At 36.9% G+C, this 22,225-nt stretch overlaps 1 protein-coding gene across 13 annotated transcripts in view; it reads right to left on the bottom strand.

Moving 5' to 3' along the window:
• Positions 1 to 22,225, bottom strand: part of LOC100748123 (dual 3',5'-cyclic-AMP and -GMP phosphodiesterase 11-like) — a 141,726-nt gene that overhangs the window by 44,728 nt on the left and 74,773 nt on the right. For 4 of the 13 annotated variants that reach the window (XM_024365868.2, XM_003487419.4, XM_033319440.1 and 1 more), the window contains one exon: positions 17,775 to 18,467. The exons of the other annotated variants lie outside the window; for them this stretch is intronic. In XM_024365868.2, the coding sequence (XP_024221636.1) occupies positions 17,775 to 17,814 (40 nt within the window). In that variant the 5' untranslated portion in view covers positions 17,815 to 18,467. The remainder of the gene's footprint in view (positions 1 to 17,774; positions 18,468 to 22,225) is intronic. 13 annotated transcript variants of the gene reach the window in all.

Below are 22,225 nucleotides of genomic sequence, written 5' to 3'. Positions count from 1 at the left end.
CATCGCGCGCCTCTTTCGTAAACAAAGGAACGTGAAACATAAAGTCTAACCTGCCGTGTAATCATACTCGTACGTGTACTTGTTATTCCGCATTTAAACAAGAACTTAGATAATATTAAACTGCCACAATAAACTCGTCTGAACATAATTTTTAAGTTTCTTATTCTTGATCTCGTGCAGACAGTTTTCATATAGCTTGCTGCTTTCTTATAAAAAATGACGTAACTGTACGTCAGAGATATCTAGCTATAACTTCTAGAGAGAGAGAGAGAAGAAAACACATCCTTACGTCAGTGGCGAGCAGCTATAGTTTATGAAAAGACAACTCTACGTTAGTAACTGCGAATATGATAATACTCGTAATATATAGGTCTTAATGCATACGTGTCATATATACCTTACACTTTACATATTTACGATAAATTCGACAGAACGCAAGACGTTTCTTTTAAAAGCATTCTAAACTTTACGATCTGGTTTTCATAGCTCGTAAAGATACAGTCATCATATAAGTTCCTCTGACTTTTTTCAATGTTGGGTAATACGTGAAAAGAGATCTAATACCGTATATTACACGTTGCAATTGAAATAAGAGTAATGGCACGGTTCGTCTGGTTCTCACTTAGTAAACGGCTGCTGTCGGCAAGACAGTGCGTATGTTATATGGCTTGCTGTGAGAATGCTTTTTTTTGTCTATATGTATAATCGTTGACTGTCTGACACGAGAGTTATCACAACGGCCTACCGGTGATCCGGAGCGGCGTCGTCGTCAACTTACGGAAATGTGGCGCCAAGATATTCGTTACGTACATACAGGCTCATTTCACGTAGGTATGTAACACTTACGTACTTACTTTGCCGTATTAACGTTGCATATCTTTCAACGCACATATTCTCGGTGCGTAGCCGACTTTCCATCAATGTAATAGTTTCTATGTACAAGCGATACATCCGGGTAAATATATAAATCGTTGGTTGTATTTGTACAAGGTATCGTGTGTTTAAGATTAAGGCAAAGTTTGATTTTTCTGATTCCGCGACGCGCAACACACCGTGTAATAAGTCCTAGATAACTGTGTTACTAGTTTTGTTGAAGTAAGTTTTCAGAAATATGGAAATTCTAATGTAAATAATTTTTCCACGCTTGTATGTAACGGAATATATTAAGTACTACTATAATCTAAGTAGTGCTACATTAAGTAAAGCTCTGATCTAACTTCGACAGTATGAGAATTACAGGCGTGGAAAGAGGAGGGAAATAAAATTGAACATTAGCTTTTGGAAATATTCAAAATAGAATTACAGAAAATTCGAAATGAACTTCTTAAAGGATATATCTTTTATTTATTTTAACGATGATATCCGAAAAGTGTATTGTTTAACGAAGAATACTATAATATGTCGAGAAATATTTAAGTGTTCGAACAATGGAAGAAAGGATTTTTATGTTTTTCTGTAGTCCCTCTATCGACATAACATACGCATACTATGATATCGGCAAAGCATCTATAATGTTTATTGAACTATAATTTTCTAATACATTATATCCTGCTGTCATTAAAACAACACGCGTGTGTTACATAATTATGTAAAATTAATACTTATACATGCGTGAAAAATATTCTTGTAAACACGGCTGTAGAATATGACTGGTAAATGCGAAATAGAAAGTTACGATAGATAAAATAAGGAGAGCTTAGCAAGAAAACAAGAAGTAGCAGAAAAATATTTTCTCGGAAGTAAACGTAACAAATTTCTGTTTACTGTGCCGTACACATTACACGAGTATACGTATGTGTACGTATGCGAAGAAGGTGTATCGCGGCGATTTACAAGTTGAATCCATTGGTAGAAGAGTCGTTGTAGTCGAGGAAATACGTGGCCGCATTGGTGCACGTAGCGATGGAATTTTCATTCAAGCCAACAATTAGTATTCTAAATGTTCTTAGCATGGACTTTCAACGCACGTCATTCAGATTCCTACTAAACTCACAATCAGCTCTTATCAAATCACAGTTATAGCATATGCGGAATAACAAGTTCACCTCTGAGTTTTCGAGGTTCTCTGACGAACATAAGTCGCATAAAATACAACTAAAATAGTAACTGATATAAAAAGAAATCTAGTAACTTGATATCGATTTACGAGAAAGATACTGTTGGACGTAACAGATTTAAACGACAATTTAAGTTTCAATAAAATCGTTTTTAACGATTCGAAGCCTGATATTTTCGAATAATTACGCGGTATTATCTTTTTTTCGCAGAGAAACTCGCAGAGATAAATGTATGGAAATACAAAGCTCGATATTATAATTTCGTTCGATAAATCATTTATTTTCGGAAATTTTTGATACGCGTGAGAGGACGTGGAACTTCCATGCGCGAACAAGTACAAGTACAGAAATTGTAATTACCGAACGACGAATATGCACGGCACAACAGTCAGTGATAGTTAACGCCGACAGGCAGACGTTTTGCGACATCGCAGTATCATTATCGAATATCGGCTTGCACTTCGTGATTTATGCGATAATTCGTCTGCCCCGTGATTTACAGATTTAATATATTACGATCGGTTTCGAATTCGATCTCTCCAGCTTTGCTCGACTAAATTAAAATATCAAACCGGCGAATAATAAACCACAAAACCGTAAGTAATTTCACGAGTCAGTGAGTGCAAGTCGCTTTTCAAACATGACAATACTCAAGAAACTTAATAGTAAATGTAGAAAATGGTATATTTACATTTGGGAAAAGAAGAAAAGAATGTATACTCTATCGCGTTTGACGCGCAGGAAGTGCATGTTAAGTCTTAAAAAGTTGAAACAAACTGCTCGATCATTTCCTCTTAAATGGAGCTTCCTAAGCTGGAAGTTTCTCTGAATCATGTATTTGGATTTTATAAGCGCAATCAAAGTGTTACCAGATCTAAATAGAACCGATAGATATAAAACTATAGAAATAACATAAAACAAAATTATAAACCACTCGCCAATATTAACAAGAAAACGATTATTATCTGGACTGCTTCTCACTGAGCTGGCAATGAAAAAGCATATTACCATAAAAAAACAGTAATGCTTCCTTCAGTCGAAACACTAACTTTAATCTCGTATCAAGATCCTAGTATAACTACATAAATATTATTGCAAAAGAAGAATAAAAAGATGTAGAATAAATGACTAAGCCATATTCATAAACAAAATTCATAATACAGAACTTTTATCAACCAAATATCCTGCTGCAGTATGAATAATATTAAAATTATACATGAATATACAAAATGGAATCATCCTGTTGTAATTATCGCTATAATCAGAAACAGTCAATCATTCACTATATGTATGCGAGATCATCGTAAGAAAAATGTAAACTAAAAGATACATCGGAACCTGTAGATTGAAATCCAACTTCATCAACATAATCGAAACACGATTCGGTCGAAAAGCGGAAAGTTTTAGACAAAATAATTTTTGCCGAGAACTTGCCATATGGCAATTACTAGCAAATTTTATGCGTATCTACTTTAAACCATTGATTTATCAATTTCTGTTTTCATGTAACGAATCAATTATGTTAATAGCATTTGAGATATTCAAATTCGTATTCTTTCCTCTTCTTGCCTCTTGTCCACTGTCACCGTCTCGATAATGGAAAATCGATAATCGAAAACAGAGAGTATAGAAATTTAATTAATAATTCGGCTTCTGTATCGCACAAAACACTTGTTTTCAAAGTAAAGAATTTCGAACCTAGGAAACAATGAAATTGGCGCTTGAATTAAACCATAGTAGACAATGGAAAAAATAAAAAATCGACGAGGATAATATAATACGTTGCTCTTGTTTCAGTCAGTTCCGTTAATTTCAACAAAGCTTCGGCATTAAAACTTACAACGAACGAGGAAGAAGAACAGCTAACTAACCTTGTTTCGAACTCGCCTGTATATTATACATATTCAAATTCGATCGCTACGTAACGTATGGACCGAAAGTACATGTGTCGAACAATTTTGGCCGTTAGCATGACATTGTTACCGAGTACGTAATTTCATATTAGGAAAAGAGACGAGAAAGAACAATAGGAATAAATCTAACCTTTATAAACGCGTTATGCAAATTGTTACCGAGTTGAAACGAAGAAAAGGAATTTTCCAACACGCGTTGAATTTTGAGCGTGGCGTAACGTTGAACCGAAGCATCTGCCGTTTCAATTCCACGCCGACGTACCGTCTGGCTTGACGGTATCGACAAGAGAAAAATAAACGCGTTCACGTAGCGCGGACGAAGCGAGCAAGAATCGTAGTGGTTCGTCGTCGAGGTCCACTTTCGGTATGCAAGAGGAGAACGCGGCACGACGCGTGTCTATATTAAACTCGCTCGAAAGTCGTGTGCGTGCGTAAGCTCTCGGTAAGCCTGCAAGCACAACCAGCCTTTCCCGTTTAACCCGAATCAGCCATATTCTTAATGGCAATGCTCGATTTGATATCCCTCGTTCAATTCTAATTTCCCTTTTCACCATTCATGTTCTCTCTACGAGCGAAAATTTGAAAACTAAACATTTAAACATTGTGTTAGATTTACGAGAAAAGAATATGACTACCTTGATAATACATCGACCTCCGAAATCAACGAACGAACGGTTCAGATTGCGCAACGAAATGGCATTGGTAACGTTCGGGAAGATTTGACCTCATCGCTCGAATTTTCTCTTCGTTGGCATTTCTTGCAAGATCGATACGTACAAACAACGTCAATCAATTCCGCGCAATGACGATACGGTTTGGGTAACCTGAGAAACGAAACAAGTCTGCGGCGATTTCTTTAATTCGCAAAAAATCCGACGTAGTGGACGGAACATTGGATTTCATTGATTTGTAATTTGCAAGAAAATTCGATTAGAGGGAACGAACGGATCATCGAAGCAGCAGCTACGAAATCAAGCTTCAAATTCGATTTCGTTTCATTCATTTTATCGGCCGTGTCTTTCATCGATTGTTCTTCAATTTCGTATCAACTAGCAAACACAGGCCGATCTACGTGTTCAGAATTTTTAGCCTACAATTTCTACGGATGACTCACAACTTGGAATCACAAACTAGTTAGTTGGAAAGCTTCCAATTTATTAGGGACACCTCTTCGGGAAAATCAAAAATATACGACAAAGAAAACATTAAGATAAAACGTTCATCACCAGTCAATTCTTAACTATGCTTATATTTTATTCTTCGTTCTAACGACTTTCCTCTGTTCCATAATTATCCTGCATCAGTCAACGTTTGCTTTTAATTAAAATTATATTCCTCATAATTTATATACGTAATATCTTAAAAGAATCTTTTTCCAATTGTAACGAAGATACAAGAATACGGATTCTAATTAATATACGAGTAAAAGACATTTACGTATCTCAAAATTTATTGAAACGGTCTTTGTGGTAGAGTAAATGTGAAGTGAAAGAGACACATATTGAACAAGAAGACACTACAATTATCTGAAACATGACAGATCTTCCCATGGAAAAGATATATTCGTAGCTCCATTAATACATATTCATACGTAACTTCCAGCTTCCAGCATTTCGTGGAAGATAGCGATAGGGGATTACGTTTTTTAGCTTCGAGGTAAGTTTTTAGTATTTTCTAGAACTTTTTTTTAAGTACTGCTACCATTGACTAATTTCTTTATTTCTCATTTGTTCTCTCAGATATTTTTTCGAGGATTTTACGAAGGAGACGCTATACGGTTTTTTCCAAAAACAGAAACGAGACAAGCAAATCTTTAATTTTGTTGTTATATTTATGAATAAATACTTCTTAGTAATTGTTCTCTACAAAACAATGCAGTACTTGCAAGGAAAGATATTTAAAAAGCGTTGAGGATTGACATTAATAGAAAAAGTAACAAATGGAAATAATATAAGAATGGGTCTGACCTTTTTTGCTCAGTATGCCATTAGCCAACTCAATTACAAACGTTGAGATTATGTGATTAATTAAATTTGAATACCACTTTTTCAGTCTCGTTGTCAATTAAAACATTTTGTCCTTTGTTTTCGAATCGCAGGATTATTTTTATTTTTCAAGTATTCTATAAGTGTAATAATATTACGATAACCTGTAGAATGAAATAATATTAATATTACTACATTTTCATACACTACCTCGTAAGCTAATTCATTTAAACGAAAAAAAAAAAAATAAAAGAGAAAATTGTAAAAATATTAATTAATATTTAATTAACGACGGGATTTAATGTTTATTTTAATGGAATAAAGCTATAAAATAATGTCCAATACTATCTGCAATATGTAGAATGACATTTCATAAATTATCTTCGCTACCGTGTTCTACAGCTGAAAATGACACGAAGATAAATGATTTTGCATAAAGAAAAGATCATAAATCGCTTGGAAAATTCATTAGGAGCCAGAAAAGTGGCATCACCGTCTATCATATACAGAGAAAATAAAGATAAACGCTCTTATCATGATTTTCTCTGTTTTTCAGATATTTTGAGGAGTACCTATAAACAACAAGAACAACAATCAAACATAGCTAAACAATGGCTTTTTATGCATCAATGCAAGTTAGATTTACCAATGTAATTGTTGGCATGTGTCAAATAAATTCAATAAATTCGATATTGATCGTAAGATTGTATCGACACACACGAATAACACTTGGAAATGCAAAAACGTACATACATATACGTATATCTATGTAATATAACATCAACTGAATTTATTCAATAAGCCAATTTGTTACTCAATATATACTTGACTCGGCAAATCGATATGAAAAAAAAAGGAATGTCATTTTTCTATGTATATCCTATCCCGTGTTACGTTAGAAAAATCCATAATTACTTTAGCTTTCTTTTTTTCTTGTTCTCTTCACGGTCTATATTTTTTATCATAATCTTTTAATAAAACTTGTATGGTCCTGCGTTTACACAACATTTTCATCTTACTCTTACCTATGGTACGTATTTAGCAGAGTATGTGTAGAGAATCGTCGCGTGATATCCTGTATAGTACGCTTATATATTAATAAAAGTTGTTCATTCTGCTTGCATCTTAGCAGCAATGAGAAAGTTGCTGCTTTTCTGTAACTCGTGCACAACTAAAAACATTAACGTGTGTAGTTTTTAGAAATACGCAGAATGCTAGCCAACTTAAACTTTGGAGCTTCTAATTAAAGAACTTTTCCAACTTCGCATCTCATGCCATGGTATGGTATATAGGAACACACGTGACCGACGTAAACTTTTTATCTATCTTTTGTTTTAATAACGAGATAAAAGACAAAAATAAGAAGGTCGTGTTAAATCTGTTGACTTCTTCCTGAACCTTTTTTTATCTCCTACAACGACACAAAGGGAGTGGAGACCACGGAGGCACATCCACGTAAGCATGGATTTCTCTCATGGAGAATACTAATCTATACGGCATATTACGTATGTATAATACCTTAATAACGAAGGAAAATGAGATTCATAAGAATTACTCAAATTTGTATTACGACTACTAACTAAGCTCTATGCACGTTTTAATAAAATACTTATTTTTATAACTGTTGATAATTATACTCGTTAGATAAATTGCTATGCAAATTTGACTATACTCACAATAATTTTCAAGGTCATGTAAATGTTCCTACAGTATTTTGTACAAAAATTATGCATGTACATGCGATATCAAGGTAACTTCGAATTGTTTAACAAGTAATAACTGGAGCGCGAATTTTTATGTAAATTTATGTTTTTGAGAAATAGACAGAATCTCTGTAGAATATTTTTTGGTCTATTAAATAATACAGGAAGCGTTACATTTTCGATATATTACATATCGTTTCATATTACCTACATCCTGTGCAATGTTGCACTTTCAAATTTCTTACAAGCGCAAGGAATCCGCAGTCTAGTAATAATTCTTTTGCGTTATTATACACACCACACACGTAATTTGTTTCTTTCTTCCACAGTATTATATATCTCTATAGCATCCGACATTTCTAGGTACAGATTTTTTGTAGAATGCATTTTGCAGAATTTAATGGCTTATAAAGAAAGAAAAGTTTATGACAAACGTACGTAAAAGTATATCTAGGAACTAGAAAGCCAAACGCGATAACGACAATACGTGCCTCAAAGTTCTTCAGATTTAACTATAAAATATAGTAAGCAGAATTCTGGTACGACTCTAGATCATATCTTGGTACAAAAATTTTCTATCAGGACCATTATTCTTTCTTCTCAATGTTACCATTGTGAACGAAGAGAGCCATATTTGCAAAAATTAGTTCCAATTAGTATTCTGTGATTCTTTTACTTCGGATTACGTTCAATCGTACTGTTTATATCCGAGGTAAATCTTGGAAAATAATCGAATATACGAAAGTCTCAACAAATTATTAACGTCACTCTCTATCTTCAAGTACGTTTCTATGTGAAATCAACAAAATCATGCAAGTACTTGTACGATCGTGTAACAAATGCTGTGCTTTGTAATTAAATGCGTTATAATAAGGCGCAAAAATAAATAATCGTGCTATAACAAAACAATTAAATATAAATCTATTTTATCAATTTCTCGAAAAAAAGAAGATATATATTTGTCATTGAAGACTGCAAGCAGTTATATTATTTTATAACATATAAAGTTGCAACTAACTTCAACAAACGGAGATATTTTCAAATATTTTCAAAGATACCCGATTCGCTAACAGATTCTAAAAGAAGAATACCACCTACATATGTAAATGGAAAATTTATATACGGATAAAGAGCTTAAATGCTTTAAGGTATCAGTGCATCGTATACATGCTATTTTACATTTAAATTTAAAAGAGCGTGGGTTTGTTATACCATCCAATCGGGCTTGTAACCTTTGGGTATTACGTTTTCTTGGAAATAATTCTGGGGATTGAGAAGAAAATAAATTTGGAAAATATTTTAGACAACGTATCATAATATAAATACATTTATACGTCTGTGCAAACGAATACAAAACATTTTAACTCTAAGGGATTTACTTGCTCCTAAACTATCGCTTGCTGAACTGTTTGATTCTTACTTCCATTCAACTTTTCAACGTTATCAAGAAACATAACAATCCTCTAACGTTTACCGTGATCCGTAGCTCAAGTTTATTCATTGAATAAAGCGTAATAATCCTTTGAAAAATTATTTCTTCTTTTACAATTATCGCATTTGTATGTACGCGTCTTGATTTTATTCGTTGCGTAAGATGTGATAATTCTGTGGAAAATAATTTCTTTTCCTTACAATTATCATTGTCGTCGCTTTGTATTGTTTCCTAGAATAATTGTGATCGATGGTAACAGCGCTATTTTCGATAATTTCTTTATCTTGTCGTTATCAAGAAATTTCCTGTCGTTCACGCTGCACTCGATTATGTGTAGCAAACAAATGAAAGTGAATACGACGCTATTTCTATAACATTTTCCTATTCATAGTTGGCAGTGATTAGGCGATTATAGCGAGCGTTTTAGACCAATAACGACGTTTATTTCTTCATTATCTAAAGTAATCGTCGCCATGTCATAACGCTGATTCCAAGAAACAAGAAATCCTTGTTTGTGTATTCAGTATGATTTTAGCTAACGTGGCCATTCGCGAACATCAACGCGCTGTCAATAGATTTAACAGTTCTTCAAGCATCTAACTAACAGCTTTCTCTATTCCTGTAATACTTCTTCCCAACAAAAATTCATGGTGAATACAAAATGTTTCGGTATTTTTTCCTGAGCAAAACTTTTTTGTTATGTTTAATGCGTAAATATGGATCATTAGATGTTTTATTAAAAAGTTAAAAAAAGAAAGAAAGAAAAGGAAAGGGAACATCGATACTTGGTAGATTTATTTTGACAGTGCTGTACGTGTAAGTTCATTTTCCTTTGTTTTGAAATGTTGAAGTGTTTGCGTTTCCATCGATTGAAAAATCCTGATAAAGTCTACCCACAATTAGTTTATCCACGTCTCTGTGTGTTTAAACAATTGAAATACAACGTCATATGAATTGTTGCTAGACGATAACAAATTGCAATATAATAATATTGAAAAGACTAAATTCGATTAAGTTTCCAAGCCATGATTGTTTAAAGCATTATGAAAACATTCCTTTTTTTATTTTATAAGATTACAAGCTGTACGTATCTCACAATAAAAAATACAATGAGCATCTGCTACCAACGTTTTTCCTTCTATAGAAAAAACAGACATTAATATAATTTTTTTTTTTTTGAAAATGTAAATTAAAAATTCCCGATAAAAGGCCAAATGTAACGACTTACTTAATTCAGGCGATAGCACTACTTTTACTTTGGATTATTTTTTGTAAGAATACTGAACGATTACGTATGATTAAGGAAACTTTGTTTTATCCAAGAGTGAAGACGATAAAATTGTTCGGGGAAATCATTAAAATTCATCGAATTTCTTGTTCGGGTAAACGAATCGGAAACGAACGTGCGAAAATTCTATTACAGAGAAAATATTATTTGCCGAATTTATATCAACGAACAGATGGCAAACAAGCGAAATTGAAATTGTGCTTCGACTGTCACAAACTTCCGGTTTTGCTTTCGGCCCGTCTAGCCAACTGTGTTGGCCTAGAGCAAATATTTTCGCCACAAAATGATAAACGATGAAGCAGCTTTTTCGCGATGGTGTCCACAAAAAATGTCAACCTTTCCGGCAGGTAGAACCGCAAACAGAAATCATACCGTTCCCTGCTAAGTTTTATCGAGGTAAAAAAAAAAATAGATGATGAGAGCTGTATTTAGGGTACAGACATTCTAGGGCAACGAATTCAGAAAAAGTCGAAGTAATTGTAGCGATGCGAGTATCCAATTACGATTTCATTTCAAGAGAGTACTGTTGCTCGAAACCCGTTCAAAATTACTCAAGCACGTTCTTGTTATCCTTTTCTAGTCTCAAGTTGTATCGCCACGTACAACGCTACAATTTTAATTAACTAATTGTAAGGTAGTAACGCATAGTACTTTCGATGTTGCTCATACGTAATTATGCACGTTTACTTAAATTATAACACGCGCGCGCGTATGTACAATATTACTAAATATCATAAATATTTATTAAAGAAATATTTGTATAAAATATCATAAATATGCATACAGTACGCGAAACAACACTTTTGATGAAAAAAGATAGAATCTTGTTATCTTATGAATGAATTTAAGAAGAATGGATGCAATTTTAATTTCGTTACGTTAATGCATTCATTTTTTAAAAATGTGTGAAACAACAGTTACTCATTACGTAAAACAAGATATTGGTTAATTTAAAAGTATTAAATTTTAGTGCCTCGATAAAGGAAATTCTTCTTCTTTAAATAAAATTATTTGAAGCGTCCTATTACTCCGTTCTCAGTAATTCACGAAACTGATCACTCTTTTTTGTTTGATCTGGTTTCCTTCTTTGGCAATTTCATACACGTTTTATGATAATTAAGGCACGGCTTTGTTTATTACGAGAGTTCTAAGAAATTGATGAACTAAAGAAGAATGACAAGTAAACATTCGTACCAAGTTTTTGAACTTGTTACAACTATTACTCATTGCATCATTTTCTTAAAAATACCTGGGATATTGTTGTCTCAATTAATTAGTTACGAGCTCCTCTGCGAACTTTTGTGTCTTAGTATTCTTGTAGATTTGCGTATGTTACCAAAGGTGGTCGAACGTATTGTTAAAAATTTTCATCGCAATCTAATCGAGTAAAATGTTATCTTTACTTCGGATTACTCGAATATTGGTTACAAGATACTAGATTATATTACGTAAATGTGAGAGGTGCACGTATTATACTTCTGTTAAAAATTACATCATTCGCAAATGTTATCTTTCAAATTTATGCAGCCTCTTCATTTTTTGTTGTTGTTTTTTTTTGTTTATAGATAACGAACAATTATCGGCAATTAAGGCAATTATCCCCTACCTATTCATTTTATCACATACAACTAGCACGATTTTATAGGCCTGTAAATAATACTTCATTTATCGTCAATCTGACATTTATTGCAGCATTATATATGTACTACGTATAAGACACCTGTTCTCTGATGAATTCGTCTTTGATAAAAGACATACTATATCGGGGATTTAGATATCGTTCGCTAAAATAAAGAAAGACTTACTTCTCCTACGAAAGACGATAAGTATGCGTATAATATTATAGGGTGACTTATTTTACTAAATTCGTTTTAAATTTCAAATTGTATTCAAGATAGATATTTAACCATATCAAGCGCTAAAAAAGAAACTATATCGAAAAAACTACAACACTAAACAGCTAACGCAATATTCTTCTAATTAATAATAAACGTAAGATAAGCAAGAGCAAGACGGGAAGCGATCATCTTCAACTGTAAAATGTAGTCTGTAACGTAATGTGTGTAATAATGTGTGTTATGTAAAATATTAAAAGTGTAACCAACATCCACATACATAGAACTGTTGAAAGTTACTTTCTTATCACACCTCTGTTAATTTTGCTTCAACTACTTGTCTCTCAAAATGTGTTTTTAAGCATCGCATCACAATATTTGTGCGAGTGACGATATCCTAAAACGTAATTAGTAATTACATATGTATCTCGCAAAGCATTCTTATTTAGAATCTTTTCATTCTGCAAAATCATATAAAAATCGAAATCATGAAATCAAAATCGAGACAATGAAACTCTTTCTAATATTTAAATAACCACTCCGACAAACTTTCCCTAATGTACACATCGCGCAAAAGGTGTACGAATCAGAATTATCCCATACATCGCCCCATTGATTGAAACAACAGTCGAATGCTTTTTATTCACGAACTTATTTACCAAGTTTCACGATTGTTAGGGGAAAAATCCTCTCTCGATACGTTATTGACGCGTGATACTTTGCATATCATACGGTTGAAACAACGTTGAAGCGAACAATAACGTTGATCGACACAATGATAGTTAAGCCGTTGATAGGGGTAAACAAGCGATTTAGCGAAAGCGTATCGAGGAAGCAAATCGAATTTTCTATAATTTCGAGCGATAATATCGTTATTCTGACCGAACATCCGTATCAAGAGAGCAATACGCCTAATCACGCGATTTCATTTTCTTCGAATCGAACGACCGAGCTATCGACGGGGCTGCCGCAGCAAGAAAAAAATTAGTCGCAGGTAGTGAACGCGGTGGTAAAATTCGCGTCCACTGTGAAGATACGCGAATATGAGATTTATTCGGTGACACGAATCGCGATAGGGGAGCGAGTTATCGTAAAGAGGCTATGGGTTTTCGCGATACCTTCTAGTAACCTGTCGAGCTATTACGCTATTACGACCTGGGGGCCACTAATGGGGCCCATGCTGTGCACGAAGGAATCACGTTACGCACGCATGCAGTTACGGTCAGCCGTGTGCACGGGTCTCTCCGCGCTCTGCGTAGAGCGTACAGCGTGTAGAGTAGAGCATAGAGGAGCACAGAGGAACGCGTGGCTATGCCATGCACCGCAGTTCGACTCACGGCTACGTTTATTGCAGCGTGCACACAGCCAGCCACCGGTGCAGCGTTCCGCGAGGAACAAACGTCTACACGAAATACAATACTTTCGTACGTGCCATTCGAGCAAGCCTCTGCATTTACAGCAGTCCATGATACGCCTTCGTTCCTACCAAATACACCAAACTTTTCCATCGAGACGATACTATATACACGTCCGAGCCGACGCGACACGCTGACGTTCCTTTCTTTTTCTACTATGTAATAGAAACGCTCGCTGCTCTTCTACGAGCGGATCTAATTTATTACCCGTGCGATTGCACCGAGCTATTGATAACGGAGCTGCGACAACTACGTCGCACTACGTACACGTTCGTTCATGCTTCTTATCTATCGAACACGCATTCGTCTCAACTGACTTTTTTCCCGACACGTTCCTTTCGCTGCCAATGATTAAAGAACACGTTTTGTCTCGCGCGACTCATTTACATTTTTTTCTCCCTGCGTAGCGCCAGTCAAAGAAACCAATCTACGTATACTAGGCGCTCGTATCTGGACGCTTTCTTTCTCTTTCTCTTTCTCTCTCTCTCTCTCTCTCTCTCTCTCTCTCTCTCTCTCTCTCTCTCTCTCTCTCTCTCTCTCTCTCTCTCTCTCTCTCTCTCTCTCTCTCTCTCTCTCTCTCTCTCTCTCTCTCTCTCTCTCTCTCTCTCTCTCTCTCTCTCTCTCTCTCTCTCTCTCTCTCTCTCTCTCTCTCTCTCTCTCTCTCTCTCTCTCTCTCTCTCTCTCTCTCTCTCTCTCTCTCTCTCTCTCTCTCTCTCTCTCTCTCTCTCTCTCTCTCTCTCTCTCTCTCTCTCTCTCTCTCTCTCTCTCTCTCTCTCTCTCTCTCTCTCTCTCTCTCTCTCTCTCTCTCTCTCTTTATCTATCACTCATTGATTTTTATACAGAAACAGTATTTAAGACAAGTATTACAAACGAACGACGAACTAACAATTGAAAGTAATATTTATTAGAAACGAATGATTCATTATAGGAAATTTATGAATATTATTAGAATTGAATAAAAATTCTTCAGCCTTATCCCATAAGTGTAACCACCCTAGTATTCCTAGCAGTTTACAAAAATCTCTTCGTCTGATCCGTAATTTAAAAATTAAATAGACCGATGATCAAATATCGCAACACCTTCATAAGTTTCATCATACAAATCTTAATCTTTCCATTGCAAGTGGATGAATGATTTTTCGCGTAAAAATCAAACTCGCAGTAACGTTATGCTACATGTAATTACGATAGTATCGATTAGATAACTAAATCATTACCGGTACTGTCATTTGTAATTTACATTGTGTTTTGTCAAACACAAGCACATGCTTGGATACTTTTAAACGTTAGCACAACAGCGGACATAACACTTTTGGACAGGAAGACTGCTTTGCACGAGTATTAATCTATACGATATCTTACACATGCACACAACTTCGTGTACACGTACGTGTACGTACGTGAGCAGATGGCGAGCGGAAACAAAGAAATTAGTACATCCGTGAAAAGAAGAACACCATTTCTCGGTCAAATACTTTGAAAAGAAAAGTTTGTCCAACGACGTTCAGTTAATGAATTGTTGATAGATTTAAATATTGAACATTAATTATACAGAACGCGGTCGAATAATGTCTGGCGTGAGATAATTTCTTACGAGAAAGTAAGAAAAATATGGAACACAGAATAATAATACAGAACAGAGAATATAATTATCTCTGTCCGACGCATAATTTTCGAGAAAATCGAGTTTGAAAATTTATCAAGTGTACTCGAATCTGGCTAATTCCACATTGGACAGGAGTAAATAAATAATCGACAGCGGGCTAGTCTACGTAAGAAAATAGGTAGAAATTGTAAAATGAAATATTTTCACAAGACGCTCCGTTTCCGAGAAAAATAAATTTGAAAATTTATCATACATGTGTAACAGGCCGATTCTTAACTAAACACGTTCAAACTCTGTTTTCTTCGCGATAAAGCCGTAAATAGAAGTATTTTGTTCCACACTCCTTACTTGTTCTTGGCTGTAGAATTTATTTCTGCCATTATTTATTTCTGTCCAGCCTGGAATTACCCAGGTTCAAGTATATTTGACAAATTTTCAAGCTCGGTTTTCTCCAAAACAAAGAATTTTATTCTACATTCTCGTCTTATTTTTTCATAAGGAATCACATTATGCCTGTCTACAATGCGATTAGTTATATATATAACGTTATTTTTGCCGAGTTCCATCCGGGGCTTCTTTAAATTCATTCATAATTAATTTTGACTGAAGAGAAGTAAAGATGGTCAAAACTTCTACTATCGTTACGGTTTGCATAGCTAAATATATTTGAAAATGTAAAGAATATAGATGAATTGAGCGTACCGTATTTTCATATAGCAAGAATTCGTAGCAAATTTAACTTGAAAAATAAATCTTAGCAAGATATACTCGTACAAACTCATGTCGAATTAAAATCGAGTTATATTATTCGTCGAAAAGTGAGACAATAGCGACACGATTCAGGTCATCAAATATTATGCAATTTAATGTAACAATTTCAGCATAGCAATCAGTTTGAACACATTGTATTTCGGACATGCATTTATTATATTTCTAGATAAGAACGTCCACGACGTCAACAAACAATAATCATTTCCGTAAAGCGTGCATTATGTTCAGACAACATTTGACCTCGTAACAAGCAATCTTGTTCTTTCGTGAAATTCTCTACTCTTTCGGAAGGAAACGACGAGATCATATGTGTCGTGAAATTTTCGCTCGCAAATATCATGAAAATCTTTTCTAATAGATACTAATGGAAACCTTTTAGTTCTTTAAACACTGTCTAATACAATGAATTCTTCTCTGTTTGCAAAACGACGTGTCTGTTCTTTTCCCTTTCTTTCTTTTTCCTCTCTAATAATAATGCTATATAGAAGGGGCCTTTTACAAACAAATACGAAAACATTATCAACTGACAGTCACTATACATGATGGAGAAATATTGTTCTTACATCTAACGCTGTCGGGCATTAACTGATACTATAAACACTGTCTTTGAACTTGAACGGAAGCATCTCACTATCGTCTTGTGCCTGAACAGGTACTGTACTAACTTTTATAATCGCGGTACAAACGAAGTATGCGCAAAATGTACAACTACAATAGCCATTCCAATACGAAGAAATGATTGGACAATGTGGTATAATATTGATAAAAACATATTACAGTCGATATAGAATAGCTGGAAACATCATCGTCTCGGTTACTTTCGACAGCTGTTTGTTGTCCGTAACCTCGAGTGCGTTTATCATCGTTCGATCTAGGCCCTATCGGTATTGTACAATACCGTTTGTGTCTCGTATGTACCTAAGTGCAACAAAACACGTATCGAGTTAGCAAAAATTTGTCCTATCGTGAATCTAAATTTCTCGTCGTATCTTCCTCTACGAGAAGATCGCAAACGTTATTCGAAAAGCACTTTTGACTTTCCTCTCGTTTTTCGTTCAAGACGTGTTACGAGTTCGTTACAATTAAAATCCGAGGTTCTAAAAATAAAAGAGGTAACAAAGAAAGTCGAAATTCGCCGAGAAACTTTCATTCACCGGGAATTGGTTTTAAAGTAGTTAACCCTTTGAGAGTTAGTGGTTTCAGTCCCGCAATTTCGTCTTATTTCTTTCAGCGATTCTCCGTATTTAAAACAAAATTACTTCCAGCTCTTTGCTTCTAAAGCTTTTTTATGCACAGTCTCCAGCAATTACTTTGATACTTTGCAATATTACTGTCCTTTCCGGTTTTCATTATTCGCATCTGCGCTAAGTTCTTCCTTTGGTATGTACTGCGTATAAATGCGTATACTGTTCTACTCTGCACATTTTTTTCTGTCAAGTAAAATATTGCATGTCGTTTATGTTGCGTGTGATGCAGTTCGATAATTGAACTACTGAGCCAGGGTCTAAGTAACGTAAAAGAAACATATTTTTGAAATCTCTATTACCAACCATTATTTCTAATTATTCTTACGTATAACGGATCTCTCTCTCTCTCTCTCTCTTTTGTTCATAGACGTATCGTTTCGTACTACGAGCTGCAAGAAGTTAAACACGAAACAACGGTGTACACGAATAAGAAGGAAAATGGAGGTGAAGGAAGAAGCAAGAGAACGACAGTGAAAAGAAGAAGTAAAAGAAAGAGATGGAGAAGCAAAATCGGCAACTCACATTGATCGAATATCTTAAGCATCGCTTTCTTCAGCTGCATAATCGTGCGCTGAGTGTGGCGGGGCGCCTCGACGAAATGGAACAATCAGGTTCACAAGACAGCGTGGTCGTCATGTAAGAATGAGCGCTGCTCTTCTCGCACGCAACTCGTTTCTTCGACAGAGCAGTCCATCCTCCGGTCACGAAAACCGCGGTGTCCTTCAAGGAGCGACCGTGCGTCTCGCAGGACGCTCGGTCGTCCGGCAGCCCGCTATTCTCCGCCACGACCGCATCCTTGTTCCTCGATGCCTTGCGCCGCTTCCTTTTCTTTCCCCTTTACCCCTTTCTTCGTCTTTCTGTGCCGCGCGCGCGTTCTTCTCTGGAACCCGTGTGCTCGTTCCCTCTCACGATCAAGCTCTCTTCTACTCTCTACCCGGCGTTTCCCGTTCCACACGAAACAACTCTGCTATACACACGCGTTACACGCGGCTCTCTACAAAAGTCGACTATATCGCACTCGTGCGTGCGCGAACTTCGGGGAAGCACTCTCGTCTCGTCACTTCCGGTGCGCTGGAATCCGTACGATGAATGAACTGGCTTGTGTTGTAATCGCTCCCACGTTGCGGACCGACCTCTCGGGGCAAATTTCCTTCGATAACATCCACGTGCCTCGACGGTTCGACACGCACGGAGTCTGGCCGCCGTTTCGTGACGCTGGTAAACAACCAAGCGAATAATTACTTTCTGACGATCGATATGCCGATCCTATGTCGAAAACGTCGCTCGTCGGAGACGACGTTCAATCGACTCGTACACGAGCTGGAAGCCGACTGCTGCGCCTCCGATTCGCGACGTCCATCACTTCTGCATCTCGGGGAAGATCGTTAATCGTAAAGAATGTTCAACGATCTATCAAACTGTTCGTTCGAAGACGTGGCACTAATTGTTAACACGGCAGGGAAAACGAAAGAGCAACCGGTTTTCGCGAACAGCGTTCGATGGATTCAACACCCTCGAGACGAACGCCGTATCTTCGTAGATCCAGTCAACGATATTCGACCGACTACCTCGTTTCCAGAGCTGCCGTCACGCTCGTCTCGCGATTACCACGTGCGCACGAAATGCGATGTAAAATACTTGGAACGATCGAAAGTCCATAAGGAATTAGCGCAGCGCGCTCTGCCCCTCGACAAACAGCTGACTTTCAAACGTATCTCGTCCAATTTCTTTTCACCCCGATCTAAAACGCTTATTCTACGTTCGACACGGAATATAGACGAGAAACGAGAGATTTACGAGCGCACTCTCCTTCCCGTCCACGTTTCCCTTTTTCTTTCCTCTTCTTTTTTCTTCTTTTTTTCTTTTTTTTTGCTACGTCAAACAAGGATACACGAAGCGTACGCCCTGTCTTTGACAACCCAAGTCTTTCAGTCGATTTCAGCTGTCTTCTCTTTGTTCGACGAGCTGCGACTTAACCTTATCATTTCGGTACGCGCACTGTTCCAACAGAGAAATCGAGCATTCTCCTCGTCCACTTCGTTGGCGATTTCGAAAGCGAGACAATTTCAATCGCGATTCTTAACGGTACTAAAATTCACAGTTCCGAGCAAACGATTTTCCTTCTATCGAATTCGACGACTTGCCGCGAATCGAAACGTTGCACAGAGCACTTGCCGATCATGAGCGGGCGCACATGGCGTACACGACGACGGTGCACGCGCGCAGCTTGTTTACTTTCTCACTTTTGTGTCACCAGACTTTGATCCCAATTCGAACGTCAGCCGTTCTCTTACGCCTGTCGATTCAATTTTCGCCGCTGAACGAAACGCGTTTGGGACCGACGCGGTGAGAATTTCGCAACACGGCGAGGTTGTTTTCGTTGCGCGCTGAATTTGACGTTCGGCCGTGCACGGCAACGCGTTCGCGCTTCGACGACGGGCCAGGCTCGTCAAAACCGCGATTCTCTTTTGCTGATCTTCACACTCGGACGAATCGACTCTTTCGAACACTGATCAGCGTGTGCGATGGAAAAATGAATTCCGTACGAGGCAAACCACTCTCGGACTTGCACGAGCGAGAAGCAAAAAGCCGGCCGTTACTGACGGAAGACGTTTCTTTTTCTCCTCTTTCGTTGCGTTATGAATAACGCGCGTGACGCGCAAATCGCACGTAATGCCTCCTGCGCGAGTTTAACCGCGACTGCCGAGTCGAAGCGAATCGAGTCAGTCACGGTCTCGAGAGCCGAACAACCTAGAGAGAGGGAGACCGGGATGGATAGAGAGAGAGAAAGAGAGAGGGGAGAGAGGAGCGCGTATAACCGACTGCGATAGGCGGTTAAAAAGAGAGAGAAAATCGGGAGTAAGAGTGGGGGAGAGAAAGAGGCCGCGACAATTGTGCCAAAACGATTGACAGAGACGGTTCTAGAGGGCATCGAGGGGAAGAGGAGAGAAAACACGTAAGTAAGAAAGAAGAAGGGAAGATGGAAAAATTGGTGGCAAGCGAAAAGAAAGGAGGAAAGATTTTGAAAGTTATAGAAAATTGAGGGATTCGAAGCAAACGTGTATATAATATGAAATTTAGTATCAGGTCGCTGACGCTATGAAAACGTAACGCTCTTTTTATAGTCCTTTTCTTTTTAATCAAAATTCTTGAAAGAAAAGCGTATGGGAGAAATATAGGAGCGACGATCAAGAAAGATAAAAAATCGAGTAGTTCGTTTTTCGATCGAATTAATGCGTTTCTACTTATTTACTAGCGTTAGATTTAGTTTCTTCGAGATTCTTGCGAGCAATTACAAATACACGGCGAACGGTGCGAGCTACATGTCGATAGCAATTACGAAACATGTCAATTTGCAATTTGATTATCGCCGATAAACAAGAGTATATAGGATAAACAAAAGACAGGAGATTAACGATACAGAAACCAATAATCATTTAATGCGCAAGAGTCGATGTCCAAGAAAATGGCAAAAAATCAAAAGCAGCAAAAAATCCGATTTGACCCTTATGCGAGTATTTAATGTGATTTGAAATTGCGGAAATTTACCGCGTTTTAACGCCGTTGTTTTGCTATGTACGTAGGGGAAAAATGTTTTCGCGCGAGAAACTTATTGATTACGGATAATACGAGCTTTCCAGTTGCAACAACCGGAAGCTTGTCTATCTTTGAAAATCCAGCTGCCGATAAAATAGCAAAGTGCACTGGCGTCACCAAAGCAAAAAAGAACGATGGCTTCGAAGACAGGCGACCAGATAAAAAATTGTTATCTATTCCGTTGGTCGACGTGTTGTGCTTACATCGACTTTCGCCTGATAACCGCGCGCACGTTCATCTATTTACATAAGTAGTGGCTTAATAAGTGGCTGGTATGAAAGGAGAGAAATTGAAGGTGAAGAGAAGAGAGGATTTTATGCAAATTACACCTGCTTTTCGTTTTACCATAAATACGCGAAAAGCCGGTCAATTTTTCGGCCGCTCTCCTTTGACGCTTTTTCGAGCGAATGATTAACTTCGCGAAGACGATCCTGCTTATCTCGTGATACGCGAAAGACGAGATCACCAGTGTGAGAATTTGTATACGTACTTCGTACCGGTACAATTAAATTTGTTCGCCGCCAGGCGTTTCGTTACGCTGCGGTTGCGTAAAAGAAAATAAATTATTACGATGAAAAATGCAATTTATAATCTGGTTACATATACGTAGGGTCACTTTATGTATTGAAAATACAGACCAGTTTCGCTAACGATATCTAATTAGGCTCGCCGGCGTTTGGAGGCAAATATTAGACAGCAGTTTTAACGAAGCAAGTGCAATAAACTTTATGAAATTAACGACAAACGCGTCAACCGATTCACACGTGGTTTCGTGTATACCTTCTGAAAGAAAGCTTGTAGGTACATGTTTTACAAGTAAATATTTTTTTTGCGTCAGGTATCTTTCTGCTTTTCCACCTTCCTCCTCCCACACTCGAATAAACTGCTTTAAACTCTGCTGCTTTACGTTGGCGAGTTATTAATTAAACACTTGCTTACGCCTGACGAAATAAATACGATGGTGTATAAAGGTTGAGCACAGCATTGAGTTTTCAATGAACTCTGCCTAACAATCTTTCCATCGTGCCACCGTAGGCCGAAATAACGTCACAGCGATTAGTCATCGTTAAGTGTTTTCACGCCAGAAAAGTTGCGATACTTTTCTATTTTTCCTATTTCGCCCGTTTAGTGTATTAAACAAGAAGCTAACGAGTCCATAGTTAGACTGATTTATTTGAATTAATGAATGTTAACCGCGGTAAAATTACACGTGAAATCGAATCAAATCTTAGACAGTTTTAGGAATTAAATAATTTCAGACTTTTCGGAGCTATTGGTAATTTCTTACAATTTATAACGGAACGAAGTCTACGGAATACGTGGTGATGTCACGTTATTTGCAGAAAGTATTTGCTTTTGTCCTCTCTTTTACTCGA

The sequence above is a fragment of the Bombus impatiens genome, unplaced genomic scaffold, assembly GCF_000188095.3.
Source record: "Bombus impatiens unplaced genomic scaffold, BIMP_2.2 scf_0154, whole genome shotgun sequence".
In the NCBI taxonomy this organism is placed as follows: Eukaryota; Metazoa; Arthropoda; class Insecta; order Hymenoptera; family Apidae; genus Bombus; species Bombus impatiens.
Note: the sequence above shows the minus strand (reverse complement) of the source record. Positions and strands in the feature narration are given on the sequence as shown.